At 44.1% G+C, this 24,246-nt stretch overlaps 1 protein-coding gene across 1 annotated transcript in view; it reads left to right on the top strand.

Annotated features, from left to right (window-relative positions):
• LOC110487295 (sodium/potassium/calcium exchanger 3) overlaps positions 1-24,246 on the top strand; it is a 61,796-nt gene that overhangs the window by 30,002 nt on the left and 7,548 nt on the right. Inside the window, exons 3-7 of the mRNA XM_036940429.1 lie at positions 14,630-14,706; positions 19,854-19,928; positions 20,408-20,492; positions 21,032-21,135; positions 23,424-23,498. Coding sequence (XP_036796324.1) covers positions 14,630-14,706; positions 19,854-19,928; positions 20,408-20,492; positions 21,032-21,135; positions 23,424-23,498 — 416 coding nt within the window. The remainder of the gene's footprint in view (positions 1-14,629; positions 14,707-19,853; positions 19,929-20,407; positions 20,493-21,031; positions 21,136-23,423; positions 23,499-24,246) is intronic.

The raw sequence follows: 24,246 nt of genomic DNA, 5'->3' as shown, positions 1-24,246 counted from the left end.
TTAAATGTCACAGAGTTGTCTCTCTCCTTCTTTGCGTCTCTCTCTTTCACTTCACGCCCTCTCTGTCTCTCTCTTTCTTACTTATTCCTTATCTCCGTTCTCCTCTCCCTTTCCCCCACCCAATCAAAATGACTACACGTTATCCCCCCTCTTCCCCAGCAGTGTGTCTGTCCGTTTCCATGACAACGACCTAAAATAATTATATAATTGTTTGAGAGTGGTGGGGGGGGGCGGTAGCGTGGTAGCCCCCTGGAACATACAGACGCGCGCACACACACACACACACGAACAGAGCGTTGCTCACGTTACGTAACAGGCCCGGGCCTCGGCTCAGGAGAGATGACATCACCAGGAAGAAGAGAGGAAAAGAGGAGATAGGAGGAATATTTGGGGATTGCTTTTTCTGCTGTAACTGCTGCTCTGTTGCTTACACAGAGGAATGGGTCCCCTCTCTGTCTGTTTCTCTCTCTCTCTCTGTCTCTTTGTCTCTCTCTCTCTCTCTCTCTCTCTCTTTGTCTCTCTCTCTCTCTCTCTCTCTCTCTGTCTCTCTCTGTCTCTGTCTCTCTCTACTCTCTCTTTGTCTCTCTCTGTCTGTCTGTCTGTCTGTCTGTCTGTCTGTCTGTCTGTCTGTCTGTCTGTCTGTCTGTCTGTCTGTCTGTCTGTCTGTCTGTCTGTCTGTCTGTCTCTGTATGTCTGTCTGTCTCTGTCTGTCTGTCTGTCTGTCTCAGTTTCTCTCTATTTGTCTCTGTTATTCAAATTTCAGAGTGTTTTCACCAGGCTTATGGTATTTAAAATATAATACTATGCCCGGTGTATCTATTCATGAATTATCTGTTCAGGGAAGGACTGTGTGTGTGTGGATGGACCAATATTGTATGAGTGTGTTTGCAATGTTTGGGATGTTTGTGTTAATAGATTTGGCATTTGCTTGATTTAATATCCCAGTTAATGCAATCAGAGTAGAGTTCTAATCAAAATGATAAAGAAAGAGAACTGGACTTGGGTGTCATGCATAGGCCCCCGAGTTTGTCCTGATCAGGTCACATGGCGAAGAAAAATTCCTATCCCCGAATGTATGTGTATTTTAAACAATTGTATGCACTAACCACAAAGTTTTGCTTAAATAAGAGAACACCTGGAAAAGTTGTTTCAAATAATACCTGACAACTCGTGTAGTTCCGCTTTGCATAATTGAAATTGAGAACCTCATCAACATCGTTAATCACTTAATGAACTTAATGGAACGTTTAACAAGCATGTAGGGGTTACCACGGTAATTATACACATCAAGTCTTGCTTTTAACGAACCCAAGAGAGCGACACAGCGCCCTACTGTGCTCATACATGTTCAGATTGCGGCTGGTTTCTCTTGCAGCCAGCTAACTTGCTGTGACACATCCATTTTAGTGATTTCACACACACACACACACACGCACACACACACACACACACACACACCCATCCTCTCTCATTAGGTCCTGTTTGATGTACATGTGGAGATATTAGTTGTGATGAACAATATGAAATATGCATTAGTTTCATTGTGTTTCGTCTTCTCAGTGAAGGAAGAGCGGGAGGAAGAAGGGAAGCGAGGGAGAGAGAGGAAGAATGGATGGCGCGCACTATATTTAAACTGCAGAGATTGCGGGATGGATGGATCTCCCTAAAGACTCTCAGAACGTCGCTCTCTTGCTCTCCAACTTTTCATCCCTTCGCTCCAACTATAAATAAATGAAACAGAGAAGGACAGGAGTGATGGAGAGAATATGAAAGAGGAAGAGAGAGGAGGAGAGGGAAAGAGTAAGGGATGAGATCTCCAGTGGGAGGTATGGATATGTGTAGCTGTGGGATACACTGAGCCAACTTAATATCTTACCCACACACACAGTACACACACAGTACCCACACAAACAGTTCCCACACAAACAGTACCCACACACACAGTACTCACACACGCAGTACCCACACACGCAGTACCCACACAAATAGTGCTCACACACGCAGTACCCACAAAAACAGTACCCACACATGCAGTACCCACAAAAACAGTACCCACACACGCAGTACCCATACATGCAGTATCCACACAAGAAGTGCCCACATATTCAGAACCCACATAAACAGTACCCACACAAAAATTGCCCACACATTCAGTACTCACAAACACAGTACCCACACATGCAGTGCCCACACATGCAGTACCCAATCAAAAAGTGCCCACACATTCAGAACCCACACAAGAATTGCCCACACATTAAGTACCCAATCAAAAAGTGCCCACACATTCAGAACCCACATAAACAGTACCCACACATTCAGTACCCACACATTCAGTACCCACACATTCAGTACCCACACACACAGTACCCACACAAACAGTACCCACACACACAGTACCCACAAAAATAGTACCTACACAAACAGTACCCACACTAACAGTACCCACCCACACACAGTACCCAAACATATAGTACCCACACACGCAGTACCCACACATGCAGTACCCACACACAAACAGTACCCACACAAACAGTACCCACACACACAGTACCCACACACCGTACTTACACACACAGTACCCAAACATATAGTACCCACACACGCAGTACTCACACATGCAGTACCCACACAAATAGTACCCACATATATAGTACCCACACACACAGTGCCCACACAAATAGTACTCACACACGCAGTACCCACACAAACTGTGCTCACACAAGCAGTACCCACACACAGTACCCACACAAACAGTACCCACACAAACAGCACCCACACACACTGTACCCACACAAATAGTACCCACACAAACAGTACCCACACACACAGTACCCACACAAATAGTACCCACACGCACAGTACCCACACAAATAGTACCCACACGCACAGTACCCACACAAATAGTACCCACACACACACGCAGTACCCACACAGATAGTTCTCACACACACATTACCCACACAAATAGTACCCACACACGCAGTACCCACTCAAATAGTACTGACACACACATTACCCACACAAATAGTACCCACACACGCAGTACCCACATAAACAGTACCCACACACACAGGACCCACACAAATAGTACTCACACACACATTACCCACACAAATAGTACCCACACACGCAGTACCCACACACACAGTACCCACACAAATAGTACCCACACACGCAGTACCCACACAAATAGTACTCACACCCAGTACCCACACACGCAGTACCCACAAAAACAGTACCCACACACACAGGACCCACACAAACAGTACCCACACATGCAGTACCCACACATGCAGTACCCACACATGCAGCACCCACACACGTAGTACCCACACACGTTGTACCCACACACGCAGTACCCACACACCCAGTACCCACACAAACAGTACCCACACACGCAGTACCTACACATGCAGCGCCCACACACGTAGTACCCACACACGTTGTACCCACACACGCAGTACCTACACATGCAGCGCCCACACACGTAGTACCCACACACGTTGTACCCACACACGCAGTACCTACACATGCAGCGCCCACACACAGCACATGGCATGTTTCCCAAAGTGATGAACTATCCCTTACAATCTGTTGACCTCTGACACTGTACATCTCATCAGAGAGGAGAAACCAGTAGTCATGATACTTGCGCTCTGTACTGTAAGAGACGGTGAAAGAGAGAGTGACTGAAAGAGGAAGCGGCATGACACACTGTATTAATCAAGAGAGAGGCGGAGAGAGGGGGGGAGACAGTTAGAGAGAGAGAGAGGTGGGTGAGAGAGAGACCATTAGAGTGAGAAAGAGAGGGAGGGAGAGGGGACAATTGGAGAGGGGAGAGAGAGACCATTAGAGGGAGAGGGAGCAGCAGAGTGAGGGTGGGACAGGGGGAGACCATTTTAGTGAGGGTGAGAGAGAGAGAGAGAGAGAGAGAGAGCGCAGCAGAGTGAGGGTGGGAGAGAGAGAGGGGGTACAGCTGACTGAGGTCTGATTGCTGATTGATGCATTGCCTTCCTCTGATTGAGCTTTAGTGAGGAGTGAACTGGGAGACTGGCTTATGATTGCAGAGAGTATTAAGTGGGGTGGTGGCAGTGTGTGTGCACGTGTGTGTGTGTCCACTTGTGCATACATATGGAGTCAGTGTTATCTACCAGCTCTCACAGTCTCGCGTCAGAAATAGACGTTCATCCCTGTTCCTCAAATCTAATGTTTGTAAGTTGTTCCAAACTTCAAATTTCTAGGTGTTTAAGGTTTAGTTTAGACATTAACTCAGAATGTTTCAGGTTAGGGTTAAGTTTGGGCATTAACTCCAAATGGTTAAGATAAGGGTTAAGGTTTGGGAAGGCTTTAAACAAAAATATAAAAAACGTTATATCGCTGGATTCAAACTTGCCACCTTTGGAATCAGAGGCTTACAGTGAACCTACTTGAAGGTAAAAACAAGCACTGTTGCCTCTAGTGGCCGGCTTCCACATCATCTCCCGACATCCTCAGACATGGATGGACGTCGAATACTGACTTGTATCATGGGTGACCTGGCTGAGTGTTATAGCCAACACAGAGTGTGTGTGTTATAGCCAACACAGAGTGTGTGTGTTATAGCCAACACAGAGTGTGTGTGTTATAGCCAGTAGGCGATAGAAGGCTCGGACCACCTCAGTAAACCCAGCTAACCTCATGCTAATTACCATGGTGTTCCAGGCCAGGCTTAGACAGCCTGGAGGAGGATCTCTGGTCCTTTCTTCCCCTCATTTTCTCTATATCTCTTTCTCTCATCTCTTTGATGTACACACTCTTGATGTGCACATTCTTTCTTTTTCTCTCTCTCTCTCTCTCTCTCCCTCTCTCTTTCTGTCTGTTGCTTTCTCTCTTTCGTTGTCTCTCGCTGTCTTGTGAGGCCATTAGCAAAGTGGAGAAGGTAGCCTGGAAAGAGAGATACATAGAGAGATTTGTCCACTCTGGAAAGTCAAAATTCTGTGGGGGTTTCAGTTGAGACCATAACACATTATAGACCATAACACATACAGTGCCTTGCAGAAGTATTTATCCCCCTTGGCGTTTTTGCTTATTTTGTTGCATTACAAACTGTAATTTATATTGATTTTTATTTGGATTTCATGTAATGGACATACACAAAATAGTCCAAATTGGTGAAGTTAAACATAAAATTACAACAACAAAAACGGAAAAGTGGTGCGTGCATATGTATCCACCCCCTTTCCTATGAAGCCCCTAAATAAGATCTGTTGCAACCAATTACCTTCAGAAGTCACATAATTAGTTAAATTAAGTCCACCTGTGTGCAATCTAAGTGTCACATGATCTCAATATTTATACACCTGTTCTGAAAGGCCCCAGAGTCTGCAACACCACTAAGCAAGGGGCACCACTTAGCAAGCGGCACCATGAAGACCAAGGAGCTCTCCAACACGTCAGGGACAAAGTTGTGGAGAAGTACAGATCAGGGTTGGGCCGCCCACCAAAACTCATGGGCCGGGCAAGGAGGGCATTAACCAGAGAGTCAACAAAGGGACCAAAGATAACCCTGAAGGAGCTGCAAAGCTCCGCAGCGGAGTTGGAATATCTGTCCATAGGACCACTTTAAGCCGTACACTCCACAGAACTGGGTTTTTATGGAAGAGTGACAAGAAAAAAAGCCATTGCTTAAAGAAAAAAATAAGAAAAAAACATTTGGTGTTCGCCAAAAGGCATGTGGGAGACTCCCAAAACATATGGAAGAAGGCACTCTGGTCAGATTAGACTAAAATTGAGCTTTTTGGCCATCAAGGAAAACGCTATGTCTGGCGCAAACCCAACACCTATCATCACCCCGAGAACACCATCACAGTGAAGCATGGTGGTGGCAGCATCATGCTGTGGGGATGTTTCTTCACCGGCATGGACTGGGAAACTGGTCAGAATTGAAGGAATGATGGATGGTGCTAAATACAGGGACATTCTTGAGGGAAACCTGTTTGTCTTCCAGAGATTTGAGACTGGGACGGAGGTTCACCTTCCAGCAGGACAATGACCCTAAGCATACTGCTAAAGCAACACTCAAGTGTTTAAGGGGAAACAATTAAATGTCTTGGAATGGCCTAGTCATAGCCCAGAGCTCAATACAATTGAAATCTGTGGAATGACATAAAGATTGCTGTACACCAGCGGAACCCATCCAACTTGAAGGAGCTGGAGCAGTTTTGCCTTGAAGAATGGGCAAAAATTCCACTGGCTAGATGTGACAAGCTTATAGATGCATACCCCAAGAGACTTGCAGCTGTAATTGCTGCAAAATGTGGCTCTACAAAGTATTGACTTTGGGATGGTGAACGGTTATGCATATTCAAGTTTTCTGTTTTCTTGTTTGTTTCACAAGAAAAAATTGTGTATCTTCAAAGTGGTAGGCATGTTGTGTAAATCAAATGATACAACCCCCTCAAAAAATGTATTTTAATTCCAGGTTGTAAGGCAACAAAATAGGAAAAATGCCAAGGGGTGAATACTTTCTCAAGCCACTGTATGCATTTTCTTACTGACGTTCAGGCATAAACGCTTTCCATATCTTCCACCCACAATAGCCATTATTCTGATAATGAATACTCGCAGTACCACATCTTTCCATATATTGTATTCCTCCAACATTCCCTTTCCATAATATACATCTGGATCTAGTAAAAAATGGTAAGTCGTATCAATACAGACACACACACTCTGCCAACCTTGTATCCATAGAGCACGTCAATGCTAATGGTCAATGTACTGTATACTAGTGAGAGTCTGCCCCCAGGTTAAAGATGTGTATTATTTTTGTGCACCTCTCTCCCTCTGCCACTTAAACCCACTCACTCTGGAGAAAACACCGTTGCTATGGAGTGGGTTGCTGCCTCGGCTTGCACTTGGCTACGTCGCCAGCTAGCACTCACTCCGACACAAGTAGTGGAGTTGATTATGTCAAATAGGAGTGAGTGAAGAGATGTGTACTCCATTCAAGGTAGATTGAAGGGTGAAAGATTCTGTCCCTTAAATGTTACATAGATATAAAGTAGTATAATGCTATGGTAACTTTATTTGACATGGTCATTATGACATTATAACAATATTATAATTAACATGACTTGATAGCTGTCATTTAGATCTTAATATCTGTCATTTAGATCTTGGCTGCCCCTACCCCGGTCAACAACCTCCCACAGCAACTTGCCCAAACCTCCCCCATTTCAAACCTCCCCCAGGTCTTTGAAAGCCAAGTTAACAAACAGATTACCGATCATTTCGAATCCCACCTTAACTTCTCCGCTATGCAATCTGGTTTCTGAGCTGGAAAGGGGTGCACCTCAGCCACGCTCAAGGTCCTAAACTATATAATAACCGCCATTGATAAAAGACAATACTGTGCAGCCGTTTTCATCGACCTGGCCAAGGCTTTCGACTCTGTCAATCACCACATCCTTATCGGCAGACTCAACAGCCTTGGTTTCTCAAATGACTACCTCGCCTGGTTCACCAACTACTTCTCAGACAGAGTTCAGTATGTCAAATCGAAGGGACTGTTATCCGGACCTCTGGCAGTCTCTATGGGGGTGCCACAGGGTTCAATTCTCGGGACGACTCTTTTCTCTGTATACACCAATGATGTCGCTCTTGCTGTTGGTGATTCTCTGTTCCACCTCTACGCAGACGACACCATTCTGTATACATCTGGCCCTTCTTTGGACACTGTGTTAACAAACCTCCAGATGAGATTCAATGCCATACAACTCTCCTTTTGTGGCCTCCAACTGCTCTTAAATGCAAGTAAAACTAAATGCATGCTCTTCAACCGATCGCTGTCGGCACCTGCCTGCCCGTCCAGCATCACTACTCTGGACGGTTCTGACTTAGAATATGTGGACAATTACAAATACCTAGGTGTCTGGTTAGACTGTAAACTCACCTTCCAGACTCACATTAAGCATCTCCAATCCAAAATTAAATCTAGAATCGGCTTTCCATTTCGCAACAAAGCATCCTTCACTCATGCTGCCAAGCATACCCTCGTAAAACTGACTATCCTACCGATCCTTGACTTTGGCGATGTCATTAATAAAAAGTCTCCAACACTCTACTCAGCAAATTGGATGCAGTCTATCACAGTGCCATCCGTTTTGTCACCAAAGTCCCATATACTACTCACCACTGTGACCTGTATGCTCTCGTTGGCTGGCCCTCACTTCATATTCGTCGCCAAACCCACTGGCTCCAGGTCATCTATAAGTCTTTGCTAGGTAAAGCCCCGCCTTATCTCAGCTCACTGGTCACCATAGCAGCACCCACCCGTAGCACGCGCTCCAGCAGGTATATTTCACTGGTCACCCCCAAAGCCTATTCCTCCTTTGGCCACCTTTCCTTCCAGTTCTCTATCGACAATGACTGGAACAAATTGCAAAAATCACTGAAGCTGGAGACTCATATCTCCCTCACTAACTTTAAGCATAAGCTGTCAGAGCAGCTCACAGATCACTGCACCTGTACATAGCCCATCTGTAAATAGCCTATCTGTAAATTGCCCATCCAACTACCTCATCCCCATATTGTTATTTATTTATTTATTTTGCACCCCAGTATCTCTACTTGCACATTCATCTTCTGCACATCTATCACTCCTGTGTTTAATTGCTAAATTGTAATTATTTCGCCACTACGGCCTATTTATTGCCTTACCTCCCTAATCTTACGTCATTTGCCGACACTGTATGCAGATTTTGTCTATTGTGTTATTGACTGTACATTTTCTTTATTCCATGTGTAACTCTTGTGTTGTTGTTTGTGTCGCACTGCTTTGCTTTATCTTGGCCAGGTCACAGTTGTGAATGAGAACTTGTTCTCAACTGGCCTACCTGGTTAAATAATGGTGAAATAAAAATGTAGATCTTAATATCTGTCATTTAGATCTTAATATCTGTCATTTGGATCTTAATATCTGTCATTTGGATCTTAATATCTGTCATTTAGATCTTAATATCTGTCATTTAGATGTTGTCTGTCATTTAGATCTTAATATCTGTCATTTAGATGTTGTCTGTCATTTAGATCTTAATATCTGTCATTTAGATCTTAATATCTGTCATTTAGATGTTGTCTGTCACCATGAGTGGTCGTGGGTTACTTACCTGTGTGTGTCTGCCTGTCTACAGTAATGGCATGTACATGAGTGAGTACAAAACAGTACAGTACAAGATAACTCATTTCATTAGTCTACTGTCATTAATCCACCACATTACTGTATCTTTGTTGAGAGGATAACCTTCATACTGCAACACAACACTAGTCACGTCCCATTTCTACCTTTTCTTTCTCTCTTTCTCACTTCATCTCTGACCTCCGTTGTCCTTATACAGGTGTGTTAATGCCTTTTCCTGACAAAGAACACACACACACACACACACACACACACACACACACACACACACACACACACACACGCACTCAGTACCCTGTTGATGGACTATGGAGAAGCTGTACCTTTTTTCTTCTAAAGCACGGGCATCTTTTGTGCTCTTGAAATGGCCCTCCAATACCCCACCGTTGTACAATATAATCATGTGACTCATATCTCAAATGCAACATTTCCATAAAAGTCAGGAGTTATTAGGCAGTACAGATGGATTGGGGGGGGGTATATTCACTTCCTGCTCTTTTTATTTGTCCGTTCAGAGTCAGACACAGATGATAACTTTAGAAGAGATACTGTACCGTCTCTACATTTAGTGGTGCATCAGGGTGAAACTCTCTGCAGGCAATGCTTTAGAGTGTTTGTGCCATTGGCGCACACAGATCAAGACGCCTGCCCTGCCTACACAGTGTGTGTGTGCGTGCATACTTGCTTGAATGTGTGTGCACACGATTTCTCATATCTTGTGTGCATGCGCGTGTGCGTGCATGGGCACCTCCATGTGTGTGGAAGGGTGTTGACTTGGCTGTGAGTTGGTATCTGGCATCGTGGTACTGTTCACAGTAGAGAGGGCCAGGGTGGTGGAGTGTTGGACATGGCTGGGCACATCTGCTGCCTGTATCCCTCTGGCAATGGTTATTAGTCTGGGCACACATTACACTCTGCCATGCTACAGACAGACAGACGGACGGACGGACGGACGGTCGGTTGTAGCACCCACTGCTGTGTTTTCAGTTTCACACATAGAGATGTAATGGCCTCCTCGGTGGCAGCAGGGGCTCGTGATAAAACAGGATTTGGGCCAAGTGCTCACCCTCTATACAACTCTAAAGTTTGATGTTAAAGATGAATTGGGGTGGTGGAATTGTAGTGTTTCAGTGGTAATGTACTCATGCATGAACTTAATGTATGTGGAACGTGTTTGTGTGAGTGCTGCCTGTCCCTATGGGAATTCTACAGTAGGCATGAACAACCCTTCTTCAACAGTCATTGAACAGTCATTAGAAGGTTTTATCTTCTGTCTGTGAAGGCCTTCTCTCTCTTTCTTCCTTTTCTTTTGTTTTCTGTCTCTCTCTCTTTCTCTGGTTCTTTCTCTCTTCTCTCTCTCTGTTCTTCTCTTTCTTCTCTCCATTTCTCTCCCTGGTTCCTAGAGCAGATCCCTTTATCCTCTCTGTAATGTTTATTTCCCATCATAATAATGTGTTTTCCTTAGCAAACAGAACAGAAAAGGCGTAGGCAGGGCAGGCGTCTTGATCTGTGTGCGTGTGCGTGTGCGTGTGCGTGTGTGTGTGTGTGTGTGCGTGCGCATGCTTCCGTGCGTGTAGCACTCGTAGCTGTAAAAATTAAACACATCCAGCTGCCGACACCAAGATACACACACACACACACACACACACACACACACACACACACACACACACACCATGAGATGTCCTTCCTCCTCCTGCTCTCTACTCTCTGTGTTGTTTTACTGTGTGCTCTGTGTTCTGTTAGACGTGTTTCCTAATATAACATAGGGACAGACCTGTGTTCAATCAAACACATGCAGAATGTACGGCACACGGGTCACCGGAGAACTAGGTCCCTTTCACACTACTGAGCTGAGCAACCGCTGAGCTGTACTGTGCCGGCCTGGTTACTCTTCCACCGTCGTTGCTGGAAAGGACGACATCTGAGCCAGCACAGTATGTCTCAGGTCGACAGGAGAGTGGGAAAAGGATAATCCACTCAGGAACATTGAGAGGTTGAGTTAGTTTGCAGTGTGAATGAGTCAGGGAAAGGTAGAAGCTGAAAGGTTGGGAAGAGGTGAACTAAGTTTATGCAGTTGAGGAGGAAAAGCCATTTTAGAGTGTTGGGATTCAGCTGCTGTAGCTAGCTGACTGGCTGGGCTTTTTCAGTGGAAATGTGTTCAAATAAACAAAGAATGCTAGGTTAAGTTAGCAATAGCATCACATTGCTGTATTAACTACTGTAGTTAGCCTGACTGTCTGGCTGTGCTTTCCAGTGAAAAGCGGTGAAATCGCATTTTAGTTAGCAGTAGTTAGCACTATTTGCGTTGCCCCCCCACACATTGGCTACCTGAACTATCTGTATTCTGTCCCGTTACCCAACCCCTCTTTTACGCTGCTGCTACTCTCTGTATATCATATATGCATAGTCACTTTAACTATACATTCATGTACATACTACCTCAATTAGCCCGACTAACGGGCCCCCCCCCCACATTGGCTACCTGAACTATCTGCATTTTGTCCCGATACCCAACCCCTCTTTTATGCTGCTGCTACTCTCTGTTTTATCCTATATGCATAGTCACTTTAACCATACCTCCATGTACATACTACCTCAATTAGTCCGACTAACCGGTGCCTGTATATAGCCTTGCTACTGTTATAGCCTCGCTACTGTTATATTTCACTTTTTACTGTCTTTTTACTGTTGTTTTTATTTTTTTACTTATCTAAGTTTACATACACTTAGGTTGGAGTCACTCAAACTTGTTTTTCACTCAAACTTGTTTTTCAACCACTCCACAAATTTCTTGTTAACAAACTATAGTTTTGGCAAGTCGATTAGGACAACTACTTTGTGCATGACACAAGTCATTTTTCCAACAATTGTTAACAGACAGATTATTTCACTTACAATTCACTGTATCACAATTCCAGTGGGTCAGAAGTTTACATACACTAAGTTGCCTGTGCCTTTAAACAGCTTGGAAAATTCCAGAAAATTATTTCATGGCTTTAGAAGCTTCTGATAGGCTAATTGACATCATTTGAGTCAATTGGAGGTCTACCTGTGGATGTATTTCAAGGCCTACCTTCAAACTCAGTGCCTCTTTACTTGACATCCTGGGAAAACAAAAGACCTCAGAAAATAAATTGTAGACCTCCACAAGTCTGGTTCATCCTTGGGAGCAATTTCCAAACGCCTGAATGTACCACGTTCATCTGTACAAACAATAGTACGCAAGTATAAACACCATGGGACCACACAGCCGTCATACCGCTCAGGAAGGAGACGCGTTCTGTCTCCTAGAGATGAACGTACTATGGTGCGACAAGTGCAAATCAATCTCAGAACAACAGCAAAGGGTCTTGGGAAGTTGCTGGAGGAAACAGGTACATAAGTATCCATATCCACAGTAAAACGAGTCCTATATCGACATAACCTGAAAGGTCGCTCAACAAGGAAGAAGCCACTGCTCCAAAACCACCATAAAAAAGCCAGACTACGGTTTGCTACTTCACATGGGGACAAAGATCATACTTTTTGGAGAAATGTCCTCTGGTCTGATGAAACAAAAAGGGAAGTGTTTGGCCATAATGACCATCATTATATTTGAAGGAAAAAGGGGGAGGCTGTGAAGCATGGGGGTGACAGCATCATGTTGTGGGGGTGCTTTGCTGCAGCAGGGACTGGTGCACTTCACAAAATAGATGGCATCATTATGTGGATATATTGAAGCAACATCTCAAGACATCAGTCAGGAAGTTAAAGGTTGGTCGCAAATGGGTCTTCCAAATGGACATAGACCCCAAGCATACTTCCAAGGTTGTGGCAAAATGGCTTAAGGACCACAAAGTCAAGGTATTGGAGTGGCTAGCTCAAAACCCTGACCTCAATCCCATAGACAATTTGTGGGCAGAACTGAAAAAGCGTGTGCGAGCAAGGAGGCCTACAAACCTGACTCAGTTACACCAGCTCTGTCAGGAGGAATGGCCCAAAATTCAACCAACTTATTGTGGGAAGCTTGTTGAAGTCTACCCGCAACGTTTGACTCAAGTTAAACAATTTAAAGGCAATGCTACCAAATACTATTTGAGTGTAAACTTCTGACTCACTGGGAATATGATGAAATAAATTCAATCTGAAATAAATAATTCTCTCTACTATTATTCTGACATTTCACATTCTTAAAATAAAGTGGTGATCCTAACTGACCTAAGACAGGGAATAATTTTTACTACGACTAAATGACAGGAATTGTGAGAAACTGAGTTTAAATGTATTTGGCTAAGGTGTATGTAAACTTTCGACTTCAACTGTACCTATTTATTACTTAAAAATTGCACTGTTGGTTAGGGCTTGTAAGTAAGCATTTCACTCTAAGGTCTTCACCTGTTGTATTTGGCGCACATGACAAATATACTTTGATTTGATTTGGAATAGCATTACTGTATTAGCAGCTATTAGCATTGGTGGAAGCAGTGGTTGTGCTAGCTACTAGATATAGCCACTAGCTAGCACAACGTTGACCGTCTGGCTGGCCTTTCCAGTGGAAATGTGGTGAAATCCGGAGCAGATGTTAGCAGTGGCCCATGAATAGACTGTTGATTGGTGGACGAGGTGGGATGATGAGAAAAAGGAGAGAGGAGCCTGGAGAATGAATGGAGGGAGAGAGAAGGAAGGAGAATGATGAATGGAGGGAGAGGGAAGGAAGTGTGGAGTGAGAGGATAACATAGGTATTTAAGCTCTCTTTTTCTTTCTTTCTATCTCTTATTTTTCTCTGTCTCTTTCTCTTTCTCCCTGTCTCCTTTCTCCTCTCTCTTTCCACCTCTCTTTCCCCCTCTCTCTTTTCCCCTCTTTCTCTCTCTTACACACTTTTTTTCTGCACAATAAGGAGTGATAGCTTCTAGCGCTTCTTGTACCACTTCCTCTTGTAGCCCTACTCTCTTTCCATGTATAATTTCCCTCTCTCCTCCTCACCCTACATATCCTAACCCTGAGCTCTATTTTTACTCTCTCTCTCTCCTCCCTTTGTCCTTTTCTTTGCTCTCACTTTATCCATCTCTTTTTCTCTTCTCCTCTGGTGGGTCTTTCAGTTCTCAGAGGAGGCGTACACACACACACACACACACACACACACACACACACACACACACTCATACACACACACACACTCATACACACAATCCTTGGCAGGATGCTGCAGGACTATCATACAGACACACACTCACAGATGGACGGACGCAGGCATGCACACACACACAAATAGACATTTAGGCAAGGTGCTGCAGGGCCAGCCCTTGTCAGTTCATATGAGTTATGTGTCCTCCATTAGCTTGTGAGTAGCATTGACCTCACAGGACAGACGTCAGAACACACACACACACCATCCATCCATCCACACACATATACACACAAACACACAATCTCTTGCTTGAGTAACCCGAAATCTCTGTCTCTTCCAGCTTTGCACGAGTTCCCTACAGATCTGTTTACCCACAGGGAGAGGACAGAAGGAGCTGTGGCCCTACACGTCCTGTGTGTGAGTTCAGTCTTCTTCACTTTGATGTCTGTCTGTCTGTCTGTCTGTCACCCAAGGTTGCTGGTTTGAATCCCCAAACCGTCAAGGTTTAAAAATCTGCCTTTCTGCTTCTGCCAACAACAACTGGATGCTGATTAAGGCAGCTCCCCTCATCTCTCTGATTCAGAGACATTGGGTTAAATGCAGAAGACACATTTTGATTGACTAGGTATCCCCTTTCCCACTAGGTATCCCCTTTCCCACTAGATATCCCCTTTCCCACTAGGTATCCCCTTTCCCACTAGGTATCCCCTTTCCCACTAGGTATCCCCTTTCCCACTAGGTATCCCCTTTCCCACTAGGTATCCCCTTTCCCACTAGATATCCCCTTTCCCACTAGGTATCCCCTTTCCCACTAGGTATCCCCTTTCCCACTAGGTATCCCCTTTCCCACTAGGTATCCCCTTTCCCACTAGGTATCCCCTTTCCCACTAGGTATCCCCTTTCCCACTAGGTATCCCCTTTCCCACTAGGTATCCCCTTTCCCACTAGGTATCCCCTTTCCCCCTAGGTATCCCCTTTCCCACTAGGTATCCCCTTTCCCATGTCTTTGTGTGTGTATTTAATCAACCTTTCACCTCAATAATCTATTTTAAGTTCCCGTAAAAAAAACATAGTGGAAAACGAACAACTTCACGTCAGTCCCCCTGTATTTCTCGGCTGGCTGGGTGTTTGTGCATAGTGCGAACCATGGGATAATTGTTAGCGGGCCGCCATCCAAGGCTTAACAAATGGCCCCCGAGTCCAAGCTATCCCGCTTGGAGGAACAGAACAGAACACAGCATCTGGTACTGAATGAGGCCTGCCAAGTGTGTGTGTGTGTGTGTGTGTGTGTGTGTGTGTGTGTGTGTGTGTGTGTGTGTGTGTGTGTGTGTGTGCTCCTCACTCTAGCTGGGGTCCTGTCAGCACAGCCGGCATTTTATTTATTGCCGGTTGGAAATACACACCCAATTACAACCAGATTTAGGTGTAGACTCTGAGCAGAGTGAGTGAGAGAGAGAGAGACAAGAACTTCCATCAAATATAGTGGACTAGTTCTGGATGGAAGCCGGTGCAGGTTGAGTAGGTAGAGTTGGGGAATGTGTATGTTTGTAATTGTGTGTGAGGCCTGTGTGTGTGGTGGGAGGATGAAGCGGAAGGCTGGGCATTTCTGTAGGCTGGGATTTAAAGGTAGGGTGAGCAGGCAGGATGCGTGGAGGTGTGTTGGGCAGAGGGCTAAACTGAGGTGTAGACTACAGAGACAGCAGGGATGTGGAGGTGGCGAAGATAGAGGGCATAGGCGATACGGAGGGTGGGTAGATGTAGGGAAGGAGAGGAACAAGTATGAGGGGAATAGATCACATGTACCATTTCCATTTGTTTGATGGGCCTCCACGTTGGTTCAACGTCATTTCATTTAAATGACGTGGAAATGACGGCGATTCAGCCAGTGTGCTTAGTGGCATACAGTTAGTTACCTTTAAGGTCCCTCAGTCGAGCAGTGAATTTTAGACACAGATTTAACCCCAAAGATCAGGGAGTTTTTCCAATGCCTCTCAACGAAGGGCTCCTATTGGTAGATGGGTAAAACAAATAATACAAGTAAGCAGAAATTAATTACACTTTGGATGGTGTATCAATACACCCAGTCACTACAAAGATACAGGCGTCCTTCGTAACTCATTTGCCGGAGAGGAAGGGAACCGCTCAGGGATTTCACCATGAGGGGAATGGGGACTTTAAAACAGTCATCTTGTCATCTGGGACTTTTTTTTTAGGATAAAAAGAAACAGAATAAAGCTAAGCAGAGGCACAATCCTAGAGGAAAACTGGTTTCAGTCTGCTTTCCAACAGTCATTGGGAGACAAATTCACCTTTCAGCAGGACAATAACCGAAAACGCAAGGCCAAATATACACTGGAGTTGCTTATCAAGGCGACTAAACTGGAACTAGTGGCCAAGTTAGAGTTTTGACTTAAATCGGCTTGAAAATCTATGGCAAGGCTCGAAAATGGCTGTCTAGCAATGATCAACAACCAACTTGACAGAGCTTGAAGAATATTTAACAGAATAATGTAAATCAAAATATTGTACAACCCAGGTGTGCAAAGTTCAGACTTACCCAGAAAGACTCACAGCTGTAATCACTGCCAAAGGTGATTCTAACATATATTGTCCTCGGGGGTGTGAATAATTACAGTGGGGCAAAAAAGTATTTAGTCAGCCACCAATTGTGCAAGTTCTCCGACTTAAAAAGATGAGAGAGGCCTGTAATTTTCAACATAGGTACACTTCAACTATGACAGACAAAATGAGAAACAAATATCCAGAAAATCACATTGTAGGATTTTTAATTAATTTATTTGCAAATTATGGTGGAAAATAAGTATTTGGTCACCTACAAACAAGCAAGATTTCTGGCTCTCACAGACCTGTAACTTCTTCTTTAAGAGGCTCCTCTGCCCTCCACTCGTTACCTGTATTAATGGCACCTGTTTGAACTTGTTATCAGTGTAAAAGACACATGTCCACAACCTCAAACAGTCACACTCCAAACTCCACTATGGCCAAGACCAAAGAGCTGTCAAAGACAAAATTGTAGACCTGCACCAGGCTGGGAAGACTGAATCTGCAATAGGTAAGCAGCTTGGTTTGAAGAAATCAACTGTGGGAGCAATTATTAGGAAATGGAAGACATACAAGACCACTGATAATCTCCCTCGATCTGGGGCTCCACGCAAGATCTCACCCCGTGGGGTCAAAATGATCACAAGTACGGTGAGCAAAAATCCCAGAACCACACGGGGGGACCTAATGAATGACCTGCAGAGAGCTGGGACCAAAGTAACAAAGCCTACCATCAGTAACACACTACGCCACCAGGGACTCAAATCCTGCAGTGCCAGACGTGTCCCCCTGCTTAAGCCAGTAGATGTCCAGGCCCGTCTGAAGTTTGCTAGAGAGCATTTGGATGATCCAGAAGAAGATTGGGAGAATGTCATATGGTCAGATGAAACCAAAATATAACTTTTTGGTAAAAACTCAATTCGTCGTGTTTGGAGAACAAAGAATGCTGAGTTGCATCCAAAGAACACCATACCTACTGTGAAGCATGGGGTGGAAACATAATGCTTTGGGGCTGTTTTTCTGCAAAGTGACCAGGACGACTGATCCGTGTAAAGGAAAGAATGAATGGGGCCATGTATCGTGAGATTTTCAGCTTGACAATGATCCCAAACACACCGCCCGGGCAACGAAGGAGTGGCTTTTCAAGCATTTCAAGGTCCTGGAGTGGCCTAGCCAGTCTCCAGATCTCAACCCCATGGAAAATCTTTGGAGGAAGTTGAAAGTCCGTGTTGCCCAGCAACAGCCCCAAAACATCACTGCTCTAGAGGAGATCTGCATGGAGTAATGGGCCAAAATACCAGCAACAGTGTGTGAAAACCTTGTGAAGACTTACAGAAAACGTTTGACCTCTGTCATTGCCAACAAAGGGTATATAACAAAGTATTGAGATAAACTTTTGTTATTGACCAAATACTTTTTTTCCACCATAATTTGCAAATAAATTCATTAAAAATCCTACAATGTGATTTTCTGGATTTCTTTTCTCTCATTTTGTCTGTCATAGTTGAAGTGTACCTATGATGAAAATTACAGGCCTCTCTCGTCTTTTTAAGTGGGAGAACTTGCACAATTGGTGGCTGACTAAATACTTTTTTGCCCCATGTAAATGAGATTTTTCTGTATTTAATTTTCATTACATTTGCAACATTTAAAAAAAAAAAAAAGAAAGTTAACTTTGTCATTTAGGGGTATTGTGTGTAGATGGGTGAAGATTATATAGATTTTTTTATCCATTTTGAATTCAGGCTGTAGCACAACAAAATGTGGAATACGTCAATGGGTATGAATACTTTCTGAAGGCACTGTATCTCTCTCCCTCCAAAAACCGCTATTATGCCTTGTTGACCCCATTCACTCATGTAAGCATGAGAGGATTAGTCCGCTGTCAAAACATCATGTCATTTCTTGGAATTCCCTTGTTCCCCCCCAAAAAAACTCAACCAATCAAAAGCTCTTACTTAACCAACCGACAACAGCAACAGGCTGCTGTGTCTGAAAACAGAGAGAGAGAGACACACACACACACATACACATACATACATACATAACGGGACTTCATGGCTGGATAGAGAGAGAGAGACAGACGGCTGCTATACCGCCACAGTATTACAACTCTGTTAACAGCCATCTGTTGTTGTCTCTAACCTTGATCTCAACCCCATGTCATTCCACACCCAGATTAAAATTTCTAACAGGGATTGTACTTTACCTCTGACCCCTGATTCACCATATTAACAAATCCACCCCACCCCTCCTACCTGGTCAGGCCCATTGATGGAGACAGAGGCTAATGGCACTGTGACGTTGAAGGGTTTTCTTTACCTGTTTTTTTTATTCAACCACGGCGTGGTGTCTATGATCTATTCCTCTCTCTCTCTCTCTCTCTCCACTCTCTCTCTTCCTCTCTCTCTCCCTCTCTCTCTTCCTCTCTCTCTCTCTCTCTCTCCCTCTCTCTCTCTCTCTCTCTCCCTCTCCCTCTCTCTCTCTCTCTCTCTTGCTCTCTCTCCCCTCTCTCTCTCTCTCTCTCTCTCTCTCTCTCTCTCTCTCTCTCCCTCTCTCTCTCTCTCCCTCTCTATGTCTCCCTCTGTCTCTGTGTGGCTCTGGTGGTAAACTAATTCTGTCTGTCGTTTTGTTTTGAAGGATATTAGTGTACCAGTGATTTTTGTATTATAGTAAACCAGATTTGGATATTATGATTTGGTGGGATTTGCAGTTAGGTTGTTGGCTAGCCATCAGCATGTATAAAGCCATGTTTAGTCCAATATCACTGACACATCATCTACAGTGTGTTCTTATGATATTCAGATGGTGGTTTCCATCCATGTGTCTCTAACATATTTACTCGGGTCTGTTCAGGAGAGTATACCGTTTCCAGAATGTTACGCAATATTACAGAATGTTCAGATAGAAATGCATTGAGAAAAGATACAAAAGTCCACCCCAATTATTACTCAATAAACACCCCCCTGTTATCTTTCCTCTCTGTGTCTATTTCCTTTCAGGCCATGTATATGTTCATTGCCCTGGCCTTGGTTTGTGACGATTACTTTGTCCCTTCGCTGGAGAAGATATGTGAGGTAAGTATGGACAAAGACAGTCTGCATCCCAAAAGGCAGCCTATTCCATATGTAGTTTACTAACCTATGGGCCCTGGCCAAAGGTGTAGTGCACTATATAGGGAATAGGTTGCCATTTGGGAGGCAGCTTCACAGGATGTGGATAAGATGTGCTTATGTTGCTGTTTTGTCCTTCTGTGTGTTAGGGTCGCAGTTCAGTTCAGGGTCAAGGGGTTAGTCTGTGGTATTCTTCTCAATGACATATTGGATCCTGTGCCACTCGCATCTTATTACAGTGTTACACTGATATACTGTGAAGCTTCTGTTGACAAGTCTCAGCTTCTGCTTTTGTCTGTCTATTACCTCTCTCGCTCTCTTTCTCTCTTTCTCTCTCTCTCTTCCTCTCTCTCCCTCCCTCGTTCTCTTTCTCTCGCTTTCTCTCTCTCCCTCCCTCCCTCGTTCTCTTTCTATCGCTCTCTCTTTCTTCTCCCTCTCTCTAGCGTCTTCATCTCAGTGAGGATGTAGCAGGGGCAACCTTTATGGCAGCTGGAAGCTCCGCCCCTGAACTCTTCACCTCTGTCATAGGTAACACAAACACAGACATGCAATACACATACTTACTCACTTTCATGGACACACACACACACACACACACACACACACGACCCTGTCGAAAAGGAACCTGTATAGGGATTAACAGCATGTTAATAGAGTTGAAATGAACATTGATGAGAAGCAATGCGCTGACTGACGTCAGTATTTTAGATTGGCGCTTTTGACAACACTGGATTAGAAGCAGACTGTTGTGTTCACTGATAACAGAGACGGTTTTAGAACAAGACTCTGTAGTTTAGTTTAACCCTTTGACGCGGCTGAGCTGTTTATATGTGTTGTGACAGCCGGGGGCAGTTGTTTGATCCCACTGTCAATGTATCACATCCAGTCATCCTGGGCCACCACACACAGACACAGACACACGCACACACACGACGACGACACCCACAGAGGACACTCACACAGCGCCGCTAAGACTGAGACGTCAGAATCTGTCGGAGTAGACTGCATGTCACACACGGACAAAGTGTCGTGTCATACCGTGTGTACATGTGTGTCCCTCTCCGCAGGGGTCTTCATCACTAAAGGAGATGTGGGTGTGGGGACCATTGTGGGATCAGCAGTCTTCAACATCCTCTGCATCATCGGAGTGTGTGGAATCTTTGCTGGCCAGGTATCATGTCATAATATTATGTCATTTTAGAAAAACGTGGCTCCGGAATGAGTTCTTGGTATTTTGACTTGCTTGTATATCTCAGTACAGCGTAGCATATATACAGTACACACATATATCTACAGAATACAGATTTATAGATATAAATATAGGCTACATACCGTGTCCATATATATTGTCCAAGAACATCCATAACAACATGTGTTCTCCATACTGTATACAAATTGAGTACCTTTACATTTGCCCGTACAGTGCACCATACATTATGAAGATGAACTGACTACAGTTACAGTATCACATCTGTAGAGCCATAGCCTGCCTTACTGGCCTACTGTAACATCCCTGCACCATGCCGTGCCAAGCCTGAACCCAACATGATATATTCCCTGATGAAATCTTCCAATCAAATCAGATGTATTTATAAAGCCCTTCTTACATCAGCTGATATCTCAAAGTGCTGTACAGAAACACAGCCTAAAACCCCAAACAGCAAGCAATGCAGGTGTAGAAGCATCTGACAGAACGTTTACATGATAGGGTGCAGCCATAGTGATTTGATCTCAGATTGTCCTTTATGTAAGGAAGTAAAGGCCTACTGCCAGGAAACCGTGTATTACTGTGAAGTCATCTTAACACTGCCAGGAAACCGTGTATTACTGTGAAGTCATCTTAATACTGCCAGGAATACAGTGTATTACTGTAAAGTCATCTTAATACTGCCAGGAATACAGTGTATTACTGTAAATTCATCTTAACACTGCCAGGAAACCGTGTATTACTGTAAAGTCATCTTAATACTGCCAGGAATACAGTGTATTACTGTAAAGTCATCTTAACACTGCCAGGAAACCGTATATTACTGTAAAGTCATCTTTATAATGCCAGGAAACCGTGTATTACTGTGAAGTCATCTTAATACTGCCAGGAATACAGTGTATTACTGTGAAGTCATCTTAATACTGCCAGGAAACAGTGTATTACTGTAAAGTCATCTTAATACTGCCAGGAAACTGTGTATTACTGTAAAGTCATCTTAACACTGCCAGGAAACAGTGTGTTACTGTAAAGTCATCTTAACACTGCCAGGAAACAGTGTATTACTGTAAAGTCATCTTAATACTGCCAGGAAACAGTGTATTACTGTGAAGTCATCTTAATACTGCCAGGAATACAGTGTATTACTGTGAAGTCACCTTAACACTGCCAGGAAACAGTGTATTACTGTAAAGTCATCTTAATACTGCCAGTAAACAGTGTATTACTGTACAGTCATCCTAACACTGCCAGGATACAGTGTATTACTGTAAAGTAATCTTAACACTGCCAGGAAACAGTGTATTACTGTAAAGTCATCTTAATACTGCCAGTAAACAGTGTATTACTGTACAGTCATCCTAACACTGCCAGGATACAGTGTATTACTGTAAAGTAATCTTAACACTGCCAGTAAACAGTGTATTACTGTACAGTCATCCTAACACTGCCAGGATACAGTGTATTACTGTAAAGTAATCTTAACACTGCCAGGAAACAGTGTATTACTGTAAAGTCATCTTAACACTGCCAGGAAACCGTGTATTCCTGCAAAGTCATCTTAACACTGCCAGGAAACTGTGTATTACTGTAAAGTCATCTTAACACTGCCAGGAAACAGTGTATTACTGTAAAGTCACCTTAAGTCTCACTATTGTTGATCTAATAGAGATCAGTTTGTACCATCTTGCTAACTCGTATGGTCTATTCTGGCTATACAGCGCAAACACATCTGGGACCAGACTTTGGCTACGTGTTTCTCATAGGAAGACACAATGTGCTTTACAGTTTGGATAGCCTGATCCCAGATCTGTTGGTGCTGTCTAGCATGACATGACTATTGGAGTTTGCTATACAGCACAAACAAATCTGGGACCAGGCTAGGGCTTGACTGTGTTTCTCTAAGGAAGATATGTCTTTCACTGTAGCATGCTAAATACAGGCTCTATAACGCATTAGTCACTGTGTGGTAGGCTGCCTGTGCTGCATATCATTATGTAAAATCAGTGGATACACTGCCACCTTTTTGGAGGAGGTGAGCACTGCCTGCTTGTCCTTTGTACGTAGTGGGATCTATTCAAGTCAACTCAAGAGCTCTTCGTGTATCTCGGTATGCTTGTGAGGGAGCTGGAGCTATAATCGTTATTGTTGCGCCGAAGCGCTGTCATGAGGGTATACTTGACTGCAGTTCATCAGTGTGATAATGCTGTGTCTTTTGTTTGTGCCCTGTTTGTCTTCTCTCCATCTGTCTCTAGGCTGTGAAGCTCTCCCATTGGACACTACTCAGAGACTCCGCCTACTACACGCTCTCTATCGCAGCCCTCATTGCAGTAAGTGGCCAACTACACGCACACAGGCACGCAAGCACGGATACACACACACAAGCAGCAGAGAGAGAGAGAGAGAGAGAGAGAGAGAGAGAGAGAGAGAGAGAGAGAGAGAGAGAGAGAGAGAGAGAGAGAGAGAGAGAGAGAGAGAGAGAGAGAGAGAGAGAGAGAGAGAGAGAGAGAGAGAGAGAGAGAGAGAGAGAGAGAGAGAGAGAGAGAGAGAGAGAGAGAGAGAGAGAGAGAGAGAGAGAGAGAGAGAGAGAGAGAGAGAGAGAGAGAGAGAGAGAGAGAGAGAGAGAGGTGTAATACAGGACAGAAGCAAAGAGAGCGAAAGAGAGAGAGGTAATACAGACAGAGAGAGAAAATACAGGACAGACAGAACATCAGCTGGACCAGTCTGTCTGAGAACCCTGCTCTGATGTGCAGACAGACTCATCACGCATCACTCCTCCCAATTAAACACAACACTGGGTCTGACTGATGTAGATAAACTTCCCCCCCCCCCCCCCTCATTCCCTCTTCTCCTCGTTTTTTTCCCCTATAAACATTGGCTTGACTGACTTTTGACATTAACCGAATAAAGTTAAAAAACATTTGTGAAGGTTTGTTGTGGCTATTATCAAGCTTTAGCTACTGCCGGCCTATGATATGAAGGCAGTGTGCCACATCACTACAACTGACTTGAGCTGAGGAAGTCTGTTTCAGGCCTAACAGAGTTACTCCTGTAATCTAATGCTTCAAATCAAAGTGT

The sequence above is a fragment of the Oncorhynchus mykiss genome, chromosome 13 (genome assembly GCF_013265735.2).
Source record: "Oncorhynchus mykiss isolate Arlee chromosome 13, USDA_OmykA_1.1, whole genome shotgun sequence".
Lineage (NCBI taxonomy): Eukaryota > Metazoa > Chordata > Actinopteri > Salmoniformes > Salmonidae > Oncorhynchus > Oncorhynchus mykiss.
This window is presented reverse-complemented; position numbering and strand designations above follow the sequence as displayed.